This window comes from Equus przewalskii, chromosome 1, assembly GCF_037783145.1.
Source record: "Equus przewalskii isolate Varuska chromosome 1, EquPr2, whole genome shotgun sequence".
NCBI classification, from domain to species: Eukaryota; Metazoa; Chordata; class Mammalia; order Perissodactyla; family Equidae; genus Equus; species Equus przewalskii.
The window spans coordinates 181,038,867-181,060,777 of NC_091831.1; the positions used below are offsets into that span (position 1 = coordinate 181,038,867).

The window sequence follows — 21,911 nt, forward strand, 5'->3', positions numbered from 1 at the left end:
ACTTACGATGAGAACCTGGAGTTTAATGAGAGAGATATTTCACTATTATGAAAACTCACCAAGACTACTGATGGCCACAAAATTAACACTTTATGGGACACTTTTTAGAGATGACCTATCACAAGGGATTCAAGACTACATTCTAATGCTATTTATTAGGATTTTTGTTAAATCCAAGCCACAGTGTGCCTCGGTTTGCTGTTGCAAATATAATCCTGACCTGCATATTGTTTTGTATTTTGTATTCTATGCCCATCATGTGTTTCAAGTTCTACTGATGTGGACGAAAGTTCCACCTGTGGAACCAGTTTCAAAAGGAAACGGAAATCTCCATTGCAAGTGTTTTGGTGTGGATTTTGCTCCAAACAGAAAAATTGCTCCTATCGTTTTTTAACACTTTCTAAAATAGTTAAGGCAGAAGTACCTGAAATACAGTTGCTCACTTATTTGTGGTCTATAAAAATGAATATCTATTCATTCAAGCAGTCCAATAACAAATAAGAAGGCAAGCACAGATGAAGCTTAAGACCGCAATCCAAAGTTAGACAACAAGGTTGCCGAACTTAAACACAGCATTAATGTGCGAGTCATGTTCTTATCAACAATGAGAGAACCAGTTTTAAATGACAAAGATTCACGTAGAGAAAACATACTTGAATCTAAAAACTGTCATCTTCAATCAGGCTACATCTGGAACACATGGATTGCTCAAGTAGGCCCGCTTGTCTCCACTGTGAAATATTCCTATCAGTTAAAACATGTTCAAAAATATACTATCTGATGAAATTTATTTATCCAAACCTTTAAGGATAGGCACAACTACTTAAAATGTGTGTCTAGATCCTCATAAGAAAGATCTTCTCTGGAGCTGAAGGTAAGGCATTCCCTGGAAAATGTATATTAGAGAAATGTCACATTTATTCATAGAGTCTATAAACTACCATGTTATTTTCTCAAGTGTTATAATTTTGGACAGCCTTCTAATAAGTCCTGACCACCAAAAAAGTACTGAAAAGAGTACTTCACTATGGTATGCATCACAGTGACCGTTCACTTAAACAGCACAGAACGAGGTACTTGTCAAGTCCAAGTTGTGTGGGAAGAATCCCAAAGGAAGTCACAGAAGAAGAAGGGAGCAGAGCTCACGACTTCATGCACGGCTGTGTGAAGGCGACACAAGCCTTAGGAGACTAACAGGGCTTGGGGAAGCTGGAGGGAGCAGAACTATCATTTCCATCAGAGTGTGCAGAACTACAATGCTGGGGCACGCGTGAGCGTGGACAGCAAGAGATACGAACAGATAGAAAAGCATGGCTCTAATGCAACAGAGCACTGCAAAGGCTGGGGAGCAAGAGGAGGAGAGAAGAAGATTTTTTGAAGTCCTGAAAAATGTCATTTCCCCCTTTGTGTTTGATTTTTAACTCAGCAATACATTTTTTTTTTAAAACGATTACTATCAAACCTATCGCGGTGGCAATGCAAGTCACCATCTCTTATTTAAAACCCTTGGGGACTGTTTTTCAGAATGTTTCCGGTTTCAGAAAGATTACAGAGTCCATATACCATGTATGACATAACACACCCAGCAGGCTCGGTGGCGATGCTGTGTACTCAAACCTGTTATATCCTGAGGAAAACACAGGATTCTTCATACAAAATAGGGTAAATATTTTTCTATTTTTCTATTCAAGTCTTTTCACCTCAGATGATGCCACCAAACTAGTTCACATCAGGTTTTGCTGAAAAAAGTTACCAATAAAACCCAACAAAACAAAGCAAAACACACCCATTCTATTTCCAGAACTTTTTAGATTTTAGAATTGTTTAAGCTGAAGTTGAAAATTTTTAGTAGAAGTATTTAGAATTGTGTTTAAGCTGAACTTGAAAATTTTAAAACTTCATCACCAAAACTATAATAACCAAAAAAGCACAGGTATGTACTCTAGAAAGTTATATTATAGAAGTGTTTAATTCATTTAAATTAAGTTTAATTTAAAATTATGTATGAACAAAAATACCAAAAATAGGAGTTTTTTTGGGAAAAAAGTATATGTAATTGGAAATATTTGATCAGGACAAGGCAGGCCAGAGGGTACCCTGTGCCTGGGAAGTGTAGGGGTAAGGCCGATCTGTGCAACAACACAGACAGGGAGAGAGCAGCCTGTGGGATGCAGGGGCCTGAGTTATGCCAAGGGATGCCTACGGGCTAGAAAATGCTAGAGGGAATGGATATGGACTTCTCTCTCATCCTTTCCAGGAAGGGAGCAAGTGCCTGAATGTGGAAGGTGACTCGCAAATGCAGCCGTGTGACCCAGTTCTCAGTCACCTGCATAATTACATGAGATTCAGCGCAGATCTGATAAATAGATCACATATAATTCCAATCACCTTCCTATCTATGCGACGCTCCTCCTACACTGAAAGAGAAGGAAAGAGGGGAGAAAGAAAAATAGATAGAAAAACAGGAACTCTTCACCTGTTCCTTATGTCTGAAAAACTTTAAGAACAGAAAAAAAATCCTTTTATCCTAACACTAGAGAGTTAACATATAAATGCAAGTTCCCAAAAAAGACAACTGGGGTGATAGATAAGCCTGTTCAAAAGACCAAATGGAATGTAGGCCCCTAATTTGTCTTGGTGGAGAAGAAAGTAAGGGGACTAAGAGGATTTTAAATGTATGTGCTAACAGCAACACGTGGGAAAATGAGACTAAGGACAAAAATAAATCAACAAACACTTTCCTTCCGGGGTGCACAGCATTGCCCAAGGTACTGATTACGTTCAACAGAGTTGGACCAAAAACAGACTCTCCACAGAGAGTTTGGTCTTTCACAAGCCAATTCAAATAGCTTCACTTATATGATGTGCATTTAAAAAATAAGAATAGCTGAAATCTCACATGGGTAGTTAGTGAAACAAGTTACAGTACGTACAGTATGATCTTTTATGCAAAGATAAACATACCCTTATAAACTTATATAAAGGTAAGAAGTATTACATTCAAGACTAACAGTTATTGGTGGAATTTTAGTAATGTGTACTATCTTATTAATCCAGTTCTTAGATATTCTAAAATGAATATGTATTATTTTATCATAAAAATTATGAAAGTTTCTAATGGTGATTCTTTCTTCAGGAAATACACTAAATGAGCTATCATTACTTTATACACTTTTCTTTCTCAACTAAGCAGAATTTATTTTTTGGAATAAACCAAAGATTTTCTCAATAGAGGTAAACAATAAAAAATAGATCTCAAGTTGCAGGACAGAAGAAATCCATGATAGACTTGCTCATAGTTTTCTGAGAAATTTACTTACAGTACACGTCCACTCTGATTGACTTTATCGCTGGGGACCCCAAGCCATTCTCTGCTTTACAGTAATACCGGCCTCCTTGGTGTCGCTGAATGTTTGTAATCCTCAAAGTCTCGTTGAAGACACTTGAGTCTTGGAATCTGTCAGAGGCACTTCCTGCTGTTTTGGTCCACCTGATCTGAGCAAGCATCAACAAAGATTGTTACTTTAGGTTGGTTTTCTCACAGAAAAATCAAATAGCAATTACTCATTTCAACAGTATGCTTTCAGAATTGCTACAATGCTGTTCCTGGCAAGTTATTGAAAATGAAAGAGAAAAGTTTATACACACAACTGAATCATAAAACTTGATATGCGACGTCATCATTGTATAGTGGATGTAATTCTAATGCAATGGCATAGAACTCAACGGTAGCTTAATCAGTGTGGAGGGCAATATAAATACAATATAAAGGGAGGTAAATATAAGTGGTACATTGGATACATGAATTAGTTTCTCTTTTTGTGGACCATTTAAAATTTTCTTTCATATTTTCCAGACCCTGCGACATACATTTTATTTATTTAGTACAGGTACTATAGATAGGCTGCCAATTTCTTTTTGGACGTGCTTCACGGTTTATTCTAAATTTCCTATTTGATTTGGATAATTTGAGCATATTACTATAATGGCTTGTTGAGATTATGTATAATTTTATACACCTGGTTGTTAAAAGTGTTTTGTTTTTTTTCTATGTTACCAAGTTATACGTATAATTGATGAGGAAAGAAACTCCAGACATACAAAGAAAATTGTACAGGCTTCCAGACAGAAGGAACAAACTCTGAATAATGTGCCCGAGCCTGCTCATTCTCTCACGCTGACTCTCCCCTGCTTTCATAGTAACTGAACCCCAAATTATCCAGTAGGCACATGGCTGCCCAGGACACAGACAGCACCTCCCAGCTATCCAGTCAGCTGTGGTCTGGCCAGTGTGTTTCAAGTAGAAATGTCCTTACAGGGAAACAGCGCTTCACATTTTGCTCATTTCGGCACATTTCTGCTGGCTCCCATCTTGCACCACGAGCTGACTGGAATGAAAGTCAAGCACACAGAAGCGACAAAACAGCAGAAATCTGAATCCCTAACATCACAGGGTTGTACCTACCTGACCTGAACTATTTATAGCCCTGGGCTTCGACATGGGAGAGAAATAAAATTCTACTTCATGTCATACTTTTCGGAGGTTTTCTGTGACTAACGGCCAAATTTAATTCTAATTGCTAAGCCTGGAGAGGTACGGGAGGTCAGCTTATCTTCAGGATTCTCATCTCCAACACTAAAAGCTTGCAAACAGTGCACGAGCACCTGGATTGACTAAGGACAGTCTCTATCCCAATATGTGACAGCCAAGATCTCATTCATCTCAGTGAGAAAGAAAAACCTCCAGTGATATGCAAACATCCAGTAACCTCAGGGTTCAAATAACCCCGCTGGACAAAAGTACTTGACATAATATTCTAACCACCCAAGGGAGAAACTGGATCCAAGGCCTTGGATTTGGAGAAGATACAGAAAAGCATAAATCGGGGAGCAGTCAATCTTAATTATGTGCATTTAATGAATAAGGATGGTTCACCTGGGTAACATACAATTTAAGGACTAAATAAAGTTTCTTAAAACCAAAAGGACATAGACTAAGGGGATTTGTAGCATCCTAGCAAAACCTAGGAATTTGGAGCGGGAGTAGGACACAAGGGGGGGAGAAAATCTTCCTGCCTCGGGGGAGCGGAAGGAAGGCAAGGAGAGAAGGAAGTGCTCTAAAATCTTCAACTTCAGGAGAGTTGGAAGTGGAAAGAGTGTGTCTCTATGGGAGACATTTTGCTTACAAATAACAATAGAATCATAAATGTCTGATTAAAATAATAGAAAAAGGTACAATTTCAGTAACAGCAAGGAAAACGAGATAAAGGGGGAAGAGTGGAAAGAACAGAAATTTGACAAAATGAGAAAAAAATAGAGCATATTGAAAAGAGGAATATATAATTTTAAATAAATAATAACCATGGGGTAAGACGGAAACAGTTGCATCCATCATAGACTAAATGTGAATAGATTGAATTCTCCCATTACAAGAGTCTATTAGACTGGATTTAAAAGTAACAAGTTTATATGCTGTTTACCAAATATGTATATATAATTTAATATATATATTAGAACAAGATGACAATAAAAGATTGGAAGCCAAGACTGGAAAAGAAGGCACGGACAAAGCGGTAACGGGACTATGTAAACTAAAATCAATTAATTAGGAGTGACGATGTGTATATACAATAAGATTAAATTAAAAAGAAGACATTTGCAATTTAAAATATTAACAGGAAAAGAAGGTCATTACTTTGTGTAACGTTAAAAGTCACAACTGAGAGCAAAGATATATTGTCATTAATTGGTACGCAGTAAAGCACAGAGTAACTAAATTTACAAAACTAAATTTACAAAACTGTTAGAAGCAGAAGAATTAGAGAAACCTGCAGTTGCAGTGGAAATGCGAGACATCTCTGAGAACTCGGCAGTTCCAGGCAATACAATTTTTTCTGTTAAGCTAAACAGTAAGTCAGACAAGGAGAAATTGAAAAATATAATCAACATATATAACTAATAAAAAATATGGAAAATCTTCCATCCGTAGAATAACGGATTTTTTTTTTCTTATGTCCATTAAACATTTACAAAAATTCATCATGTAGTTGGAAGGAGAAAAGCCCAAAACTCTTAATTAATTATAAAAGCAGAGGGAGTGCAGGCTATGTTATCTGGACTTAATTCAATACAATTATAAATAATCAACAGATGACAAAAACATGGAAATCTAGTCATTGTTCAAAGACAAAATTAAAAGGAAAATTGCTAACTATCTGGAAGTCAATGAACAGAAAACCATTTCGTACTAAAATCTAGGAATACAGTGAAAGAAGTGCATAGAGGAAAATATAAACCTTAAGTACCTTTTATATTAATGAATGAATAAATTAATAAATAAAAGTACTCATCTAACTTATTTTAATTTAATGTAGGTTGCTGGGCTCTGCCCTAAACTACTGTTTGATAATCAATACAAGTAGAACCAATTCATCTTTATTTTTAATTTCTTCCCCTGGAGATTCTTCTGAACCAGCCCGGCATAGGTGGGCAGAATGTGATTGGAGAAACAAGAGAATAGACAAGAAGTACCATGGGAAAAACTATGGCTAATTCAACTCCAGAGCACAGCAATTAGCTCAGTAGATGATCTACACGTATCTGCTCAATGACAACACATGACTTGAGTTGAAACTTGAGGAGGTGGTGGATAGAATGGTGAGGATGTATGCAGCTGTAAGTAAGATAGACAAATTAACAGTGATTTCTAGAAGACAAAAGTTAGATTCTGTCCTATAAAAAGAGCCTGGAGTGCGGCAGGCCAGCGAGGACAAATGGCCCTGCTCAGGGACTCAGGCTCTTCAGCGGTGCCTTCCTTACGTGTGTTGCTTAAGCTCACGGTCCAAACCAGCAGCTACAGACCTAGTCTTCACCTCCTGTTCCTAGCGACAGGAAAGAGAAGACACACAGGGCCTCCTAGTTGTCTCTGACAGGGAGTTCTAGGATGCTGCTGCAGGACACTTCTGCTTACATCGGAGCTCCAAGAAAGGTGGGAAATGCACTCTTTCCCATGCATGGCAGCTCCCGCCCAGCCCCCTGCTAAAATATCATGGTTCAATGACTCTGGAAGAAGAGGAGAGAGCACATTTGGGACAACTGCTAGTGCCCACACTGGGAATAAAATATATCCCATGTTCAGACACATTGCATTATTAAATATGATTGTGTTTAGATTCTGTTACAATGACATTAAACAATCATTTTCATTAAAAAAACATGAACAGAAAAAGAAAGATACTACAATTTGGGAAATCTGCTTTTATTGTAACTCTCTACTTAATCTGAAGAAACAACCCAGCAATCCTCTCAGGTTGCAGAACATGACACTTACCTTAGGGCTATCCAACTCCCAAGAGAAAATTTTCTACTTTGTTTTTTGATGTAATGATATTTCTGAAACATAACTGCTTTTATAAAATCAGTGTCGACTGAGATAACTTAAGAAACTGTTAAAAATCTGAAGCACAGAGCAAAGCTAGACCTGGCTGAATCCAAAAAAGGATGCTGCATGGATGCTCCAGACTCATGAGGACTTAGACCTTGACAGTGCTCGACTTCAGAACCCCTTTAACTAATGTCCAGTGAATGAGGACTTGTGAATTGAAGCTACTTTCTACCAGTGGCCAAGGAGTTAGGCCACCTATGCTCAGTCACTCTGTAGAGACAGATCTGAGGTTCATCCTGCCTTGTTTGTACTCTGAAAGAAGATCCCTCATCACGAAAAGAAAGCCAGAGAAAAGGTAGGATATGCATCGTCTGAGCTGCTATCATTATCTGAGCAATTTGCCACCAGAGCCTTTGGGAGCTCAACAAAGCCAGTTACAGAGTCAGCCTGAAAGAGTATAAAGGAATATCTTTGATTATTATTATTATATTATTATTATTATTATACCATCTATGGGTGATTATAAGTAGGCAGTGTTCATTACAGTTTTGAAAATAAAGGTTATCCTCTTATCCTACACTAATATCAGGGAAAATTACAGAGGAAATATTTCTTCTTCTTCTTCTTTTTTGCTGAGGAAGATTGGCCCTGAGCTAACATCCGTCATCAATCTTCCTCATTTTGCTTAAGGAAGATTCACCCTGAGCTAGCATCTGTGCCAATCTTCCTCTTTTTGCTTGAGGAAGATTTGCCCTGAGATAACATCTGTGCCAATCTTCCTCCATTTTGTATGTGGGTCACCACCATTGCATGGCCGCTGAGAAGTGGTGTGGGTTCATGCCCAGGAACCAAACCCGGGCTGCCGAAGTGGAGCACACCAAACTTAACCACTAGGCCACAGGGTTGGCCCTGAAAGATGTCCTCTTCAAGTTACTTAATACAGGACTCCAGATCATACAGGTTTAATAAATTGTATCAGTCCACCATAAATTATAGCAAAATGTCACAGTCGCTTCTAAACCTACTTTTATAAAAAGAACCACAGGGAGGCTGGCCCCGTGGCCGAGTGGTTAAGTTTGCACGCTCTGCTTCAGTGGCCCAGGGTTTCACTGGTTCGGATCCTGGGCGTGGACATGGCACCGATCATCAAGCCATGCTGAGGTGGCATCCCACATGCCACAACTAGAAGGACCCACAACTAAAACTACACAACTATGTACTGGAGGGATTTGGGGAGAAAAAGCAGGAAAAAAAGAAAAGAAGATTGGCAACAGTTGTTAGCTCAGGTGCCAATCTTTAAAGAAAAAAAAAGAAAAGAACCACAATTGTCCGACAAAGCAACAAAATTCTAACCTGAAAATTTCTCTCCTGTATGCATAAAACACCATATTATTCTAGTGTACCCAGAGTACTAGAGATCTCTACTACTACTGACATCACTAATACTATTACTAACAACAATATAATTTATGGCTTTAGAAGATTTCTACAAGTTAGAGTGCTATCTGACATGCTCCCAGTGTGATAAGGAAGAATTTCTCAGTGTGTGGAGTGCAGATGTGCAGCTTAGGGAAGCAATAAAGAAAAGGGTCTGTCTATCAACAAGGGGTCGTCTCACCAGCCAGAGAACAGGGCTGGGAAGGAGAGGGACCCTCATGGTAGATGTGTTGGAAACAAAAGGAAATTACAGGCGGAGCACGTGGGTCTTCCTGAACACTAGATACTGAACACTCTGCTTTAAAGCAGAGAAAACTTCAGGTTTTCTGATTTTTTTTGGCTGTGGCTTTTCTTCGGATTTAAACTTTGAAGAATTTGCTCATCTCCTGTGCGAATAAACTGTGAGAGAAACTAAATAAATTTCGTGTTTATCATTAACAATGCCAGGCTTCTGACGGATACTCCAATAGGGCCTGCCAGCATCATTTCAAACCAAAGGTGACAGAGAGGGCACATCTTGGCGCACATGCTTATAAATACACAGTGTTGTGGCTTAACGTGGGTTGCCACATGGAAAGGTTTTATTTTGCAGCATAATCCAGACATTGACCATGTACTCCAATAACCAATAACAAAATTATACTTCCTTAAAAGTTTACAAAATGGCTTTTATATTTCAGCATCTGATTTTAATCTCACGGCAGGCTTAAAAGGCTGGAACATTTTCTCTCCCCATTTACAGCTCCAGTTCTTCCACGATGGCGTGACTCTGTGCCTCTGCATACCGGGCTCCTTCCAGCCTAAACGTTCTCCGTTTTTCCTTCACTTGCTGTCTAGCTCACTCCCTCTGATCCTCCAGAAGTCATCTCAGCAGAAAGCCCGCCCTCTCCAATGAAGCTGGATTGCATCTGTCCTTTTTGTTGCCATAGCACCCTGCAGTTCCCTCCACGAGGGTACTCAGCGCACATTATATAAGTTAGCTATTTGTTTGGAGTCGCCTGACTCCCTCAGATCTCCTTGGTCCTTCCTAAATGTGACCCCTGCGATCCCCGCTTCTCTCGGAGGCAGGTCTTCGGGCTGCGGAGCGCTTTGCTCTCAGAGACAGTCGCGGGAATGTTTAGGGGTTTCCCCCAACCCTGCGGCCCTTACCCGAAGTCCTATCCCACAGAGCAGACAGAACAGCCCTCGCCCCTTGCCTCCAGGTGGGACAGGTTCTGAAGCATAATTTACCCTCCAGAGTTCCTTTGCAGGAAGGGGTTGAAGCTAACCTCCAAAGATCACAGCCTCGCCTGGCTCCTTCCCTTTCCTCTCCTGCCTTCTCGCTCCATGAGCAGTTTCTCCTAAGAGCGCTTCCTCAGTAAATCACTTGCACATGAATCCTCATCTCAAGCTCTATTTCTAAAGAACCAGAACTCAGAAGTAACTCTTTGGCCTTTAACAAACCGTCAGCCATTACAGCAAGGACTGTTCTTGCTCTTGGCGTCTCCAGCCCAAAGCACCGAGCCTGGGACATACTCATTAACAAAATCGTTGTTGCTTGAGTGGATTCCTAGCACTATATTTCTGCTGACAACACAAACATAAATTAGACAAAACCCCACTCCACCAGGCACCCGCAAGGTAATGGGTTTTAGTTAATTGAGATGTTGGCATTTTTATACATATTTCTTCGTATCAAAGTTGAGTCTACTCATCCACTTTCATTTGGAAATATGCACAGAGGGACTCATTTAAATTGTAGTAATTTTTTGATGAATTTATATTAATCCATCTAAATATTTTTCTCATTCCTCTTTATAAATATAGGATTCTATTTTCAACACGGGTGGTTGAAGTTAGGGGAAAATATCAAACGATATCTTTCTAGTGTCAAATTTTAAATAGTATTGAATTAGCAATTAGCAGTAGTAGACAGGACAAAAATAAACTTTGATAAATGGGGAAAAAAGTGAATTTATAAAGATAAATTCATTCAAGAAAACCAGTAATATTGGAGAAAAAATAATACAAAAATGAAGCAAATGGATAGGTGATATGAGCTATGAATTTGTTTATCATCAAACCCCCCGAGCTTCGGAACAGACTTAGACTAAATGAATCAGCAGTGCAATGCAGCTGGTCTAAAAATACCCTGCACTGTGCTAAATATATTCAGACATGATCAAAACGTAAACATTTGACTTCGCTTTTTATCATAACCTAAGGATTACAACATTTCACATAAGCTATAGAAAAATAGGAAAAAATGCAAGACATTCTCCAAGTTTTCTCCACAAGGAAATGGGCTGAGATTTGTTTAGCGGCTTCCTCACCGGCCATTCCTTCTTAGTCCCCCTTGGCGGTTCTCGCTCACCTCCCTGACCTCTGATTGTTTGAGTGCCTTAAAGCTCCATTTCCATCTACACTCTCTTCCTGGGTCATCCCTCCAGTACTTTAAACCCCATTAACGTGATGGTAACTCTTAAGATAGTATTTGTAATTCAGGCCTCTCCCGTGAATCCCAGTCTTCTGGCAACACCATCTGCCCTCCAACTCCAGTGTAACATATCCAAAAGGAACTCTTGGTCTCCCTCCAAACCAGCTCTTGTGGTCTTTCCCATTTTAGTTAATGGCAACTCCATCCTTCTAGCCATTCAGATCCAAAACATTGCAGTCATCTTGATGAAAAGAGAATGTCAGTAAAAGCACAAAATCATATTAATAATCTTAGTTCCACAAAAGCCATACCAGATCTGTGATAGACTTTAAAATTTGTATTATAACTTGAGAAGTCCTACCATAGTCATTTACTGAATTTGCACATCAGGGGTCCCCAAGACCACACCTAGCTTTGATGACTCAAAGAGGAATTACAGGACTCATCATATATGGTCATACTCATGGCTGTGATATATTGCAGTGAAATGATACAAAGCAAAATTAACAAAAGGGAAAAGTGTGTGGAGTTTGGAGGAAAACAGGCACATACATCCAAGAATCTCCATCTCACGGAGTCACACAAGAGGCACTTAATTCCCCTAGTGTTAAATTATAACAACTGGGTGAAATGTAATATCGTTCACCAGGGAAGCTCATTGGAAACTCAGGGTCCAAGGTGTCATTAGGGGCGGTCACAGAGGCGCCTTCTGCCTAGCATATACCAAAACTCAGACTCCCAAAAATAAAGCAAATTTTCAGTGTAAATCATCTCATTTGCATAAACAATTTAGGCACAGGGAGCCACTCTAATCAGATAGAGAATGGGGGGACGCTTCCTGGAATCCAGATTCCATGATCCTAACAAAAGGGCCAAGCTTGCAAGCAGGCCTTTCTAAGGAAAGGATTCTCCAGCCTGCTAGGTCAACTCTTTCCACACACATCTCTCGTAGCAGAAGCATGGTGTGGGCCTTTTGAAGAAGCGCCTTCCAAGAGAAGGGCACAGGTCCATTTCTCTCTTTCCCTTTTCCTCCTTGCTGTCGGATATTCAGCCGTGACAGCTGGGGCTTCAGGATCCACCTGAGGTGTGGGCCAACTCCAAGGCAGAAGTCAGGTGCTAAGGATGGGTCCCTCGTGACCATGAAGCCATCATGCCGTCTCAGTATTCTCAACAGCTAGATTTATTTCCAACACAGAATGCATGCTTATCTTCTTTGAGCAACTATTATTTCTGCATTCAGTAACTAGCAGCCAAACTCAATTTATCATGAAAAAATTAAATTAAGCAAAATATAAGAAATCCATCTTTAACTCATGCAGACTCTATAATAAAAGATCTGTTCTGTTTTTCAAATCTGAAATAATGAAAGTAACAGCCTTGAAGAAACAACTAGAAGAATACAAAGAAATAAATTGCACACATTGGAAATGCTATATTTAAAGCATCCAAAATACTTGATGCCAGCTCACGAGAGAAAAAATAAACTATTGGTAAAAAAATAAATAAATCATTAAACTGGACTTTCACAACGTAATCATCAATATGTCATTTGTATGAAGGGGAAGGTGCTTAATAACCTATAGTATATTCCAAGCATATTTTTGTTTTGTAATTTGAGTTAATAAATAAAGGAGGGTAGTCAAGTTTCACTATAATGTTTCTTCCAGAACTTTAAAAGTTTTCCCTGATTTAAATGTAGCTCTTTTATACTTAATAACCAATATTCAGTTTACCAAAAATTTTACAAATTAAGGATTGTTTTCACCCGTTGCTGCTGAACAGCTTTCTATCTTCTTCCTCATAGGTTTCTTGTGGGAATGTTTTCACTCTCATTCTCAGTCTTGCAGAAGGTGAAGCAGTAATTTCTTTAATGATTTTTATAATAGAATGGAATCTAAATTAACAGCATTGCAGACACTGCAGAGTATTATAAATGTAATAAAAATAAATTGCTCCGTTCCTCTCGCTCCAAGACAGCATTCCACTGAAGACATATTTAAATTTATTCATAAGATAACCAAATGAACTTTTGCCATTTAAAGTATTAAAAAAAAAAAAAAACCAGCACACTTACAGAAAAATGACAATGTCTTTTTGCTTACAGGCTTCACAGAGATGCCTGTAATTATGGTATTTTATTATTCTCCTAACAAATAAATTTAGCCAGATTGTGCCCAGTAAATAATTCAGTGCAATTCTATTTCATGTTTTCTAACAATTTATCTAAAAGACAAAGACAAAAGTTCCATTAAACTTGGCCTAAGAACATATTTCGGAGTGACTTATTTGTCCTTCTGCATTTTTCTGGGCACTTGGAACTGGAAGGAAAAATTAACATCTTAATTCCTATGGGTACATTTTTAATCTTATGAAAAAATTTTTCCGTCACATTTTTCCCCTAAAATATTTGAGCAACTTTTAGAAAAACAAGAACAATGACACATTTTACGGACATCTTACATCTTCCAGAGGTGCAAATGACCTTTATTCATAGTTATTGACTTGGAACTTAAACTCCACTTGACACCCAGGTGATGGAAGGCCATCAACTAGAAGACATGCCACACTAAACTGAGGCATCAACAAGAAGGTACACGAAGGGGCCGGCCAGTGGCACAGCGGTTAAGTTTGCACGTTCCGCTTCTTGGCAGCCCGGGATTCGCTGGTTTGGATCCTGGGTGCAGACATGGCACCACTTGCACGCCATTGTGGTAGGCGTCCCACATATAAAGTAAAGGAAGATGGGCACGATGTTAGCTCAGGGCCAGGCTTCCTCACTAAAAAGAGGAGGACTGGCAGTAGTTCGCTCAGGGCTAATCTTCCTCAAAAAAAAGAAAAAAAAAAGAAGGTACACAAAAGAGGACCATTGTAATGTTCATGCAAGTGACCCAATTTCAGGACCCATGAATCAGAGAGCATTAACAGTATGCTAATCTTGCACACATCTGAAACATTTCAGCCCACTAGATTAGTGTCAGGGGTAAATATCACAAGAATTTATATTTAACTTGTTTCAGTTTTACATAAAGCTTAGAAAGGGAAGACATGGGAAGTAACATTGTGCTGGATTCTGCACTGGTCTCTTTTGTATAATTTCCTTCATAACAACCCTACAAGTAAATATTGTTATCCTCAATTTGCAGATGACTAGAATGAGATTCAGAAAGGTTCACTAACTTTCCCAAGACCATACAATTAGTAAATAGTCGTTGCAGGATTTTAACAAGCATCTGTATGACTCTGCATTTCTACTAAAAATAATATTTTTAAAGAAAATGCTATATTAAGATAACTCATTAAATCCTCACAACAATCTTATCAATTAGGTACCATCTCCCCATATTACAGATGAGAAAACTGACAGTGAAGATACTAAAATGATTTGCCCAAGAGTCCACCACTAGTATATGGGAGAGCTGGGACGTGGGTCCCACCCTTTCTGAAGTCAGAGTCTGTTTTTAGTCTCACTGGGGTGTTATTAGCAGAGACTGACTCTGGTGGCTTTAATTCAAGTAGATCGAAGAACCTTTCTCCAAGAACAAGTGAAAATGGATGGCTGCTTGACCTCTTAGTAAAGACAGCACACATCATTCAACTTACTGGCCCATTGTAACATTGCCTGCATGTATTTCTATTTCTACCAGAATATTTTTCCTGATTGAAACGGAGATGAAGAGTAAAGCACAAAATTATCCTATATAGCATTACCTGGGCTTCTTGGGACAGAAGAAGAAATTAGAAAAGGAACTTGAATCTGTATGCTGGGCAAAGAAGGCAGAAGATGAGGAATTTTAAAGTTAAAAGAGAAAGCTCTACAGAGAAGCCTGCCCTAAGGCAGAGGGGTTTCCACAAATAATAGGAAATTGATAGGAGGTAATGAATCTTAAACACTTTGGTAGCTTCAAGATATAAATCTTCAACAGCAAGTTAGAGATTTTGACTTTTGTCCAAATATGGTAAAGAGCAAATGGATAGGGGGATAGGTGGCTGGGAAACTGTCCCATGCGACTGTCCCATATGACCACAGGATATGGTTCATTGGTTGCTTACCATCTCTTCCAACTTTTGACTAGGATGCCTTCTTGTAATTCAGAGGCCAGAAAGCTACAAACTGCATTTACCAAACTCCCTTGCACCAAGGTTGCAGACAGAATTTGGGTTTTACCGATAAGAATTCAGAAACAAATTAGGTGGGAAAAGGGGTATTTTGTGAGGAATCAATTTTTGCAGGTATGAATCACAGTAGGCACGATTATGCAACAGAACCAACAGACCCAACCAACGTACGAAGGTACAATTTTCTCGAAGCTACTGCCTGGGAGAGCTACTTTGTGCTTCTAACAGGAAGCAGCCTCTTGGGTGGCAAAGGCTTTGGTGTTATTTTCGAGTCATCCTTGAAAGCTCAGTCTTAGGGCCTTCTGCAACTCTTCCAATTAGTTTTGTAAGGAATTAATTACCTAGATTAATCCACATATGCTTAAGCTATATGTTATCTGCAACTGAACCCTGACCAATACACCCCTTTTCTCCCAACTCTCACCTGTCCTCGATCAGGTTCACCCTGAAAGCTGGGCCTGGCAGAGTAAATGTAATGTCAGCACTATCATGTCACCTGGGGGCCTCCGTCCTTCAATGCATGCTCCTCTCCTTGGAATTACCTGGGTTCATATACGCTGGAGACTACACTATTTAGTTCATAAATAAATGAGCACCATCAAATTTAACTGCCCAGTGGAATTAATATATTGACAGAAAACTCCTGGCTGCCTAAGTATTATCAACCCACAAGTTTAAATGATGTTATTAAATCCTGTAATTTTAATGAGAGGAAGAGGAATGATGGAGAACAGGTTGGCACTGATAACTGAAGACAGAAGTGGTGCCTCCAACAGAGTGTAAACAATCAGAAGTCATATTCTGCTACATAGAAACATTATTAGGAGCTCAATGAAATATGCAGAAGCTACTTTGCATGATTCATAAAGACTTTACTGCATCTTCAACTGAAGGTAAGGACTGTTATCAAAAAGCTGCATCTTCAGTACTTAAAGTATTTGTGTATTTACATTTCAACAAATTATTTTGCGAAGTTTAAAGATAAATCTTGGCTGTGTGGCAGTAAATTATGTCACAAGTTCATCTATCTATGTTAAGTTAACACCAGTATCTACACGAAAACTCATGAATACTCAGTTTCATCCTGACATAAATGAAGATTTATTTCACAATATTTAGAGTGAACTCCATATAAAAAACTAAACTATATTTCAGGTAAAATATAAATGAAATACTTATTACAAAGTTAATATATCACAATGTATGTCAAAAATACAATGCTTACAATAAAGAATTGTTCATCCTCCCCCACAAACTTAGTTTTCAAGCCAGCAAATGTGGGAAAATATACTTAATTTGCATCAATGTAATGTCCTTAATTTTAAAGAAAAAAAGGTCAGACTTTGCACCTTTAGGCCTCAACACCACTTTGTTAAATCTTTCTGATAGTTTTCAAGTGACCTGTGATATGCGAATGTGAGATGAGGCATTAAAAAAAAAAAAAAGAAAAGAAAAAAACATGGCAGCGGGGCTGGCCCCGTGGCCGAGTGGTTAAGTTCGCGCACTCTGCTGCAGGCGGCCCAGTGTTTCGTTGGTTCGAATCCTGGGCGCGGACATGGCACTGCTCATCAGACCACGCTGAGGCAGCGTCCCACATGCCACAACTAGAAGAAGCCACAACGAAGAATACACAACTATGTACCGGGGGGGGCTTTGGGGAGAAAAAGGAAAAAATAAAATCTTAAAAAAAAAAAAAAAAAAAGATGGCAAAAACAAAAGATGGAGAAAACAAATAAGGGATTGCCAGTCATAAAATATAAACGAGATGCTGCTCTCGAAAGTTGTTATACCAGAGCACAGGAAAACCACATTTCTTTAAAGTTCATTAATGAAACCATGCAATGTTGCTTATCTAACAAGCAGAATATTGACCTAACAGCATACGTGACTTTTAATTCAGTCACATTGAGTGTAGTATGATAGTGAAAACATATAAAATCACATGAGCTAAATTATAGACACTACTTCTCAACTCTCAATTAACATTTGGACATGTCGGAAAGTTTAGTTTGCTCATCAGTGGTTTTCATATATTGTATTCCTAAGTAAAGAAAATTATAAAGACCTAGGATCTCATTATGCCAAGTGTACATCTACCAATGCCACTTGCCTGATGCCAAGAAGTGCCAAGATATCAAATATATTCAAATACTCAATACTTTCTGGCAACAGCACATGTTGAGGATACAAAACCAAAAGGAGATAAATGTATGTTGAACTTATCAGGTAACAGGAAATGACATACCTTCCACGATGCTAGCATGACACTGCATGAAAAGGATTTTTGCCTCCTCTAACAAATTTATACAGTCACTATTTCAGCGAAGATCCAATCTTGTTATAATTCTGACAGCAAAATGAAGACAATTCACATCAAACTTCTAATAAATAGAAAATGCTAGAGTCTATTGAAAGGGATTTTTCAATAGATATGTATTTTTATTTTTCCATAACATTCTTTTGATGAATATATTTACTTGATTTTGTCACTTTAGTCAAGTACTGTATATTTACAGAGTTAGCATAATTATCTCTAATTAAGAAATTAGTGTTCATATGTGTAATCATTCAAACATATAATTATGATATCTAATTATATAATGATAGGGTGTATTGAAATGATCAAAATCTTCATCATCTTATTGATTTTAAAAGAGTACATATTTCTTAAGCTCATAAAAGAGAAAAGCTTCAAGTATCACTTACAATACTGTCTTTCAAACTACTTACTTTCCAAAGTTAACTTAAGCTTTGAGAGGGAAATAAAGAGAAGATAATTACATAAATCTTACGTATCCATATCAGGCCCCAAAATAATTTTTGCTTTATTACATGCTATGACATGCCAAAATGCCTACTAGTGAAATCTCACCATTCCTTGATTCATTCATTTAATGTATTCATTTATGATGCACTTATTACTTGTAAGTCTTGAGTAGGGAAAAATGTTTTTAAAAATTCTTGGAATGATCATTAAAAAAAGTTTCCATGGCTTCTGAAAGAAGAGTTTTTGTTGTCTTTTGTTTTTCAGAACAAGTCATAGAAAGAATAATGGGAATAACTGGTAGCAACTCAAAGAGTGTAGGAAAATGGGGACCTTATAAACCTCTCTAGTTCCCACATTTTTGCTAAATAAGTAGATTAATAATACCATCCATCTTAGACAGGATCTTTTACAAAGAGCAGAGCCTGAGGCAAGGATTAAAGTGTTGACAGTTTCTTTGGGAGATGCAAGCCCAGGGAAATGAAGATGAATGAAGGGCGGATTGAGACAAGGAAAGAAGTGAGGCAGTGAAAGGATCTGTTGCTTGTGATGTGCCTCTTTTCCTGCATGCAGGATTATCTGGAAGATTTGCAAAGAGGAAATATACTTTCAGTGAAGTTCTCTGAGGAAGAAATAAAGAGAAATTTCTCAGTCTTATCCCCTCCTGTCTCCTGTTTCTTATTGGTCTAGATTCATGAGAAGAAGAACTAACAGGTTGGAGTTTCATCACCCGATCCCAGGGCCTACCCAGGAAGCCAGATCTGAAGGCTCAGAAATAGCCCTGGGATTCAAAGACTTCCCCTATGCCAATGCCTGGTCCAAGAGGCAAGAGAAAAGAGAGCAGAGAATCAGCGGCGCAGTCAGAGAAGAAGCCACTGAGGGGAGACAATGGTTTTTCTACAAGGTAAGTGTTCCAAAGAACAAAGCTGAGAGCTACAACTAACTTTAGCAGGAAATGTTTAGGGGCAGTCGTTGTTGGAGGAAAGTCATAGGTGGATAATATGGATAGAGGAGATTGATAGTCACATGCTGTTTCTGGGATAAAGGAATGCTGGGTAGGCAGGAGGCTATTTCCCATAAGTTTGTAAAAACACCTGAACCCTGACGAGGGTAATGATGCCTTCCCAAATGCCTCCCTACTTGCTGGGTAACAACTGATGATGCAGTGATTGCTGGCACCTCATCGCACCTCTTCAGTGATGGTTAAAGGAATGAATAGCCTTTCCCGTGCCTCCAGGAAGGGAGTAAAAGGATACGATGACTTTTTCCACATTAGCGAAGTGTTAATGTGCCCAATAATCAACTTGTTTGAAAATATTTAAATCAAGTTAACAGGCAACATCAGCTGTAAAAAAAAAACAACTAATATTTTAAGGAACTTTTCCTGAGCCAGGTCATAAAATATAAAGGAGAGTCTCCATGAAAATGCACTTCTTAAGTTTGCAAAGTTAAGCCAAGCTGTTAAAAAACTCATAAGGCATCCATTTAATATTTCTCTCTGACCCAGTTCTCAGAAATTTGTTATCAAGTTATCTATTAATATCACTCACTAGTGCAAACACCCCGAATATGCAGTACTTACAATATTCAGGTTCCTACGAAAATAGCTATTGCCTCCCCTAGAGTAAGGCAAGTTTCCCTTTTCCTACAACCTAAATCTAATTTAGACAGACTTATTATTAATTCAGAGTGCCAGAGAATCTGGTGCATAAAAAGGAGAGGCTGGCAAAGAAAAAAGTCACTTATTTCTTGGGCCTGATCCAAGAAAGTAAAGTCCTGATATCAAAAACACCCTAGTTCCTCATAAAAAGTTAAAGTCAGATTAAGCAAATTGAAGAAGCCTAATTGCTGACATACAGGAGTCCCCCTTTACCCGCAGGGGGACGCGGTCCAAGGCCCCAGTGGATGCCTGAAACTGCGGATGGCACCGAACCCTATATTTACTATGTTTTTTCCTGTATATACGTATGTGAGGTGCCACCACAAAACTGGCACAAATTTCTTTATCCTTCTTTACAATCTCATGCATAAAAGTTTCATTCTTACCGCAGATCTTAGCAAACTCAGCATTCAGTTTTTTTCCTTTCCTTATTAAGTAGAGCACTTTCACCTTTCACCTACAGGAAGCACTTTATGGCTTCTCTTTGGCATATCCAAGCTCCCGGTGTCACTACTCTTGCACTTTGGGGCCATTGTTAAGTAAAATAAGGGTGACTTGAACACAAGCACCAGGGTACCACGACAGTCCATCGGCATCTAAGAGACTAACAGGCGGGGAGCATACACAGCCTGGAGACACTGAACAAAGGGATGCTCCACATCCTGGGCAGGATGGAGAGGGATGCACGAGATTTCACTACGCTATGCAGAAGGGTGCACAATATAAAACTTATGAATTGTTTATTTCTGGAATTTTCTATTTAATATCTTTTGCAGCTAACTGAAACCACAGAAAGCGAAACCTTGGATGAGGGGAGCCTGCTGTAATCAACTGATCTGCAACAGTGACTACCTACATTACACACCCCCGCTGTCTCGGGCCTGACCTGTCCTGCAAGCTTTTCCCTACACCTCCAAACTCACCCAAGTCAGTGTAGTACCAATAACTCTGAATGAAGAGTAGGGCTTCCAAACACGATTTTGCAGAGAAAAATGAGGTGTTTCTCCTTGGTCATTAAAACTTCGGGTGAAATAGAAAGAAGAATCAAAATAATCTTTCTGGAATGAGTCACAGATTGTGACTTTGTAGCACAAAAAATATTAGAAACCAAAGATTTGTTATGCAAATACATCTGGGTGTAGATGTGCTTGAAGTTTACTGTCCAAAAATTAGTAAATCAAAACTCCTTATATGTGTATATGGTACTTACCATTCACCCAGTCCCATGGACCATAATTTTTGAATCATCCTTGACTACTCTTCTCTCACTCTCATATCCAATTGTTCAATAAAACTTTCACTCAAAATACATTTGCTCTGCTCTCTTCACCGCCTGCAGACATGGGCCATCATCTTTCCCTGCTCAGCCTCCACTCTCCATCCCTCTAATCTATTCCCCAAGTTGCAGACACAGTGATCCCATTAAAAAACAAGTTATGCTGCATCACCTTCAGCTTAAACTCCTTTGGGTTAAACTTTCTTAAACCCCCCCACTACAAATGGTATGGGACACAGCTCTTTTCACCAGGCCCTCTGTCCTTCTTTATCTCCCATCCATCACCCCTCAGTCACTGGACTCCAGCCGCATTGCCTTCCCTCCTCAGACACACCAACATTCCTCCTGCCTCAGGGCCTTTGTCTTCGCTCTTCTCTTCCCTCTTAACTCCTCTCAAGCCTCTGCCTAAATGCCATTTCATCCAAGTAGCCTCCTCTGATCATCCCATACAAAACAGTGGTTTCCATCATTCTCAATCACCTGTCACCTTGGTTTTCTTCAGGACACTTAATCAAGACTGGAAATCAGAATATACATTTATTTGTTTATTGCTTGTTTTTCCCTAAACTAATCTAACCTCCATGAGGGCTTGGATTTGGTGGTTCTTGCTCACTGTTGTATCCCAGAACCAAAACAGCGCCCCCACCTGCTTGCTCAGTGCGCACCTTCTCACATGGGGCACCCAGCGTCTTTCTTTACAACTCCCTGGGGAAGCATTAGAAAGTATAAAGGACCTCATTAAGGCCCCACTCCGTTCTGAGGGGAGCCTGCACTCTATTGAAGAAACTCAGCTCTGTATGCTCACAAAGAACAGGTTAGCATCCAGCAATAATGAAAACATCAACATTATTAATTAGC

The 21,911-nt window shown here is 39.0% G+C and overlaps 1 protein-coding gene across 5 annotated transcripts in view; it reads right to left on the bottom strand.

Moving 5' to 3' along the window:
- MDGA2 (MAM domain containing glycosylphosphatidylinositol anchor 2) overlaps positions 1-21,911 on the bottom strand; it is a 783,360-nt gene that overhangs the window by 367,519 nt on the left and 393,930 nt on the right. For 3 of the 5 annotated variants that reach the window (XM_070630080.1, XM_070630087.1, XM_070630095.1), the window contains exon 3: positions 3,321-3,495. In XM_070630080.1, the coding sequence (XP_070486181.1) occupies positions 3,321-3,495 (175 nt within the window). The remainder of the gene's footprint in view (positions 1-3,320; positions 3,496-21,911) is intronic. The other 2 variants (XM_070630101.1, XM_070630107.1) reach the window with 1 other exon arrangement.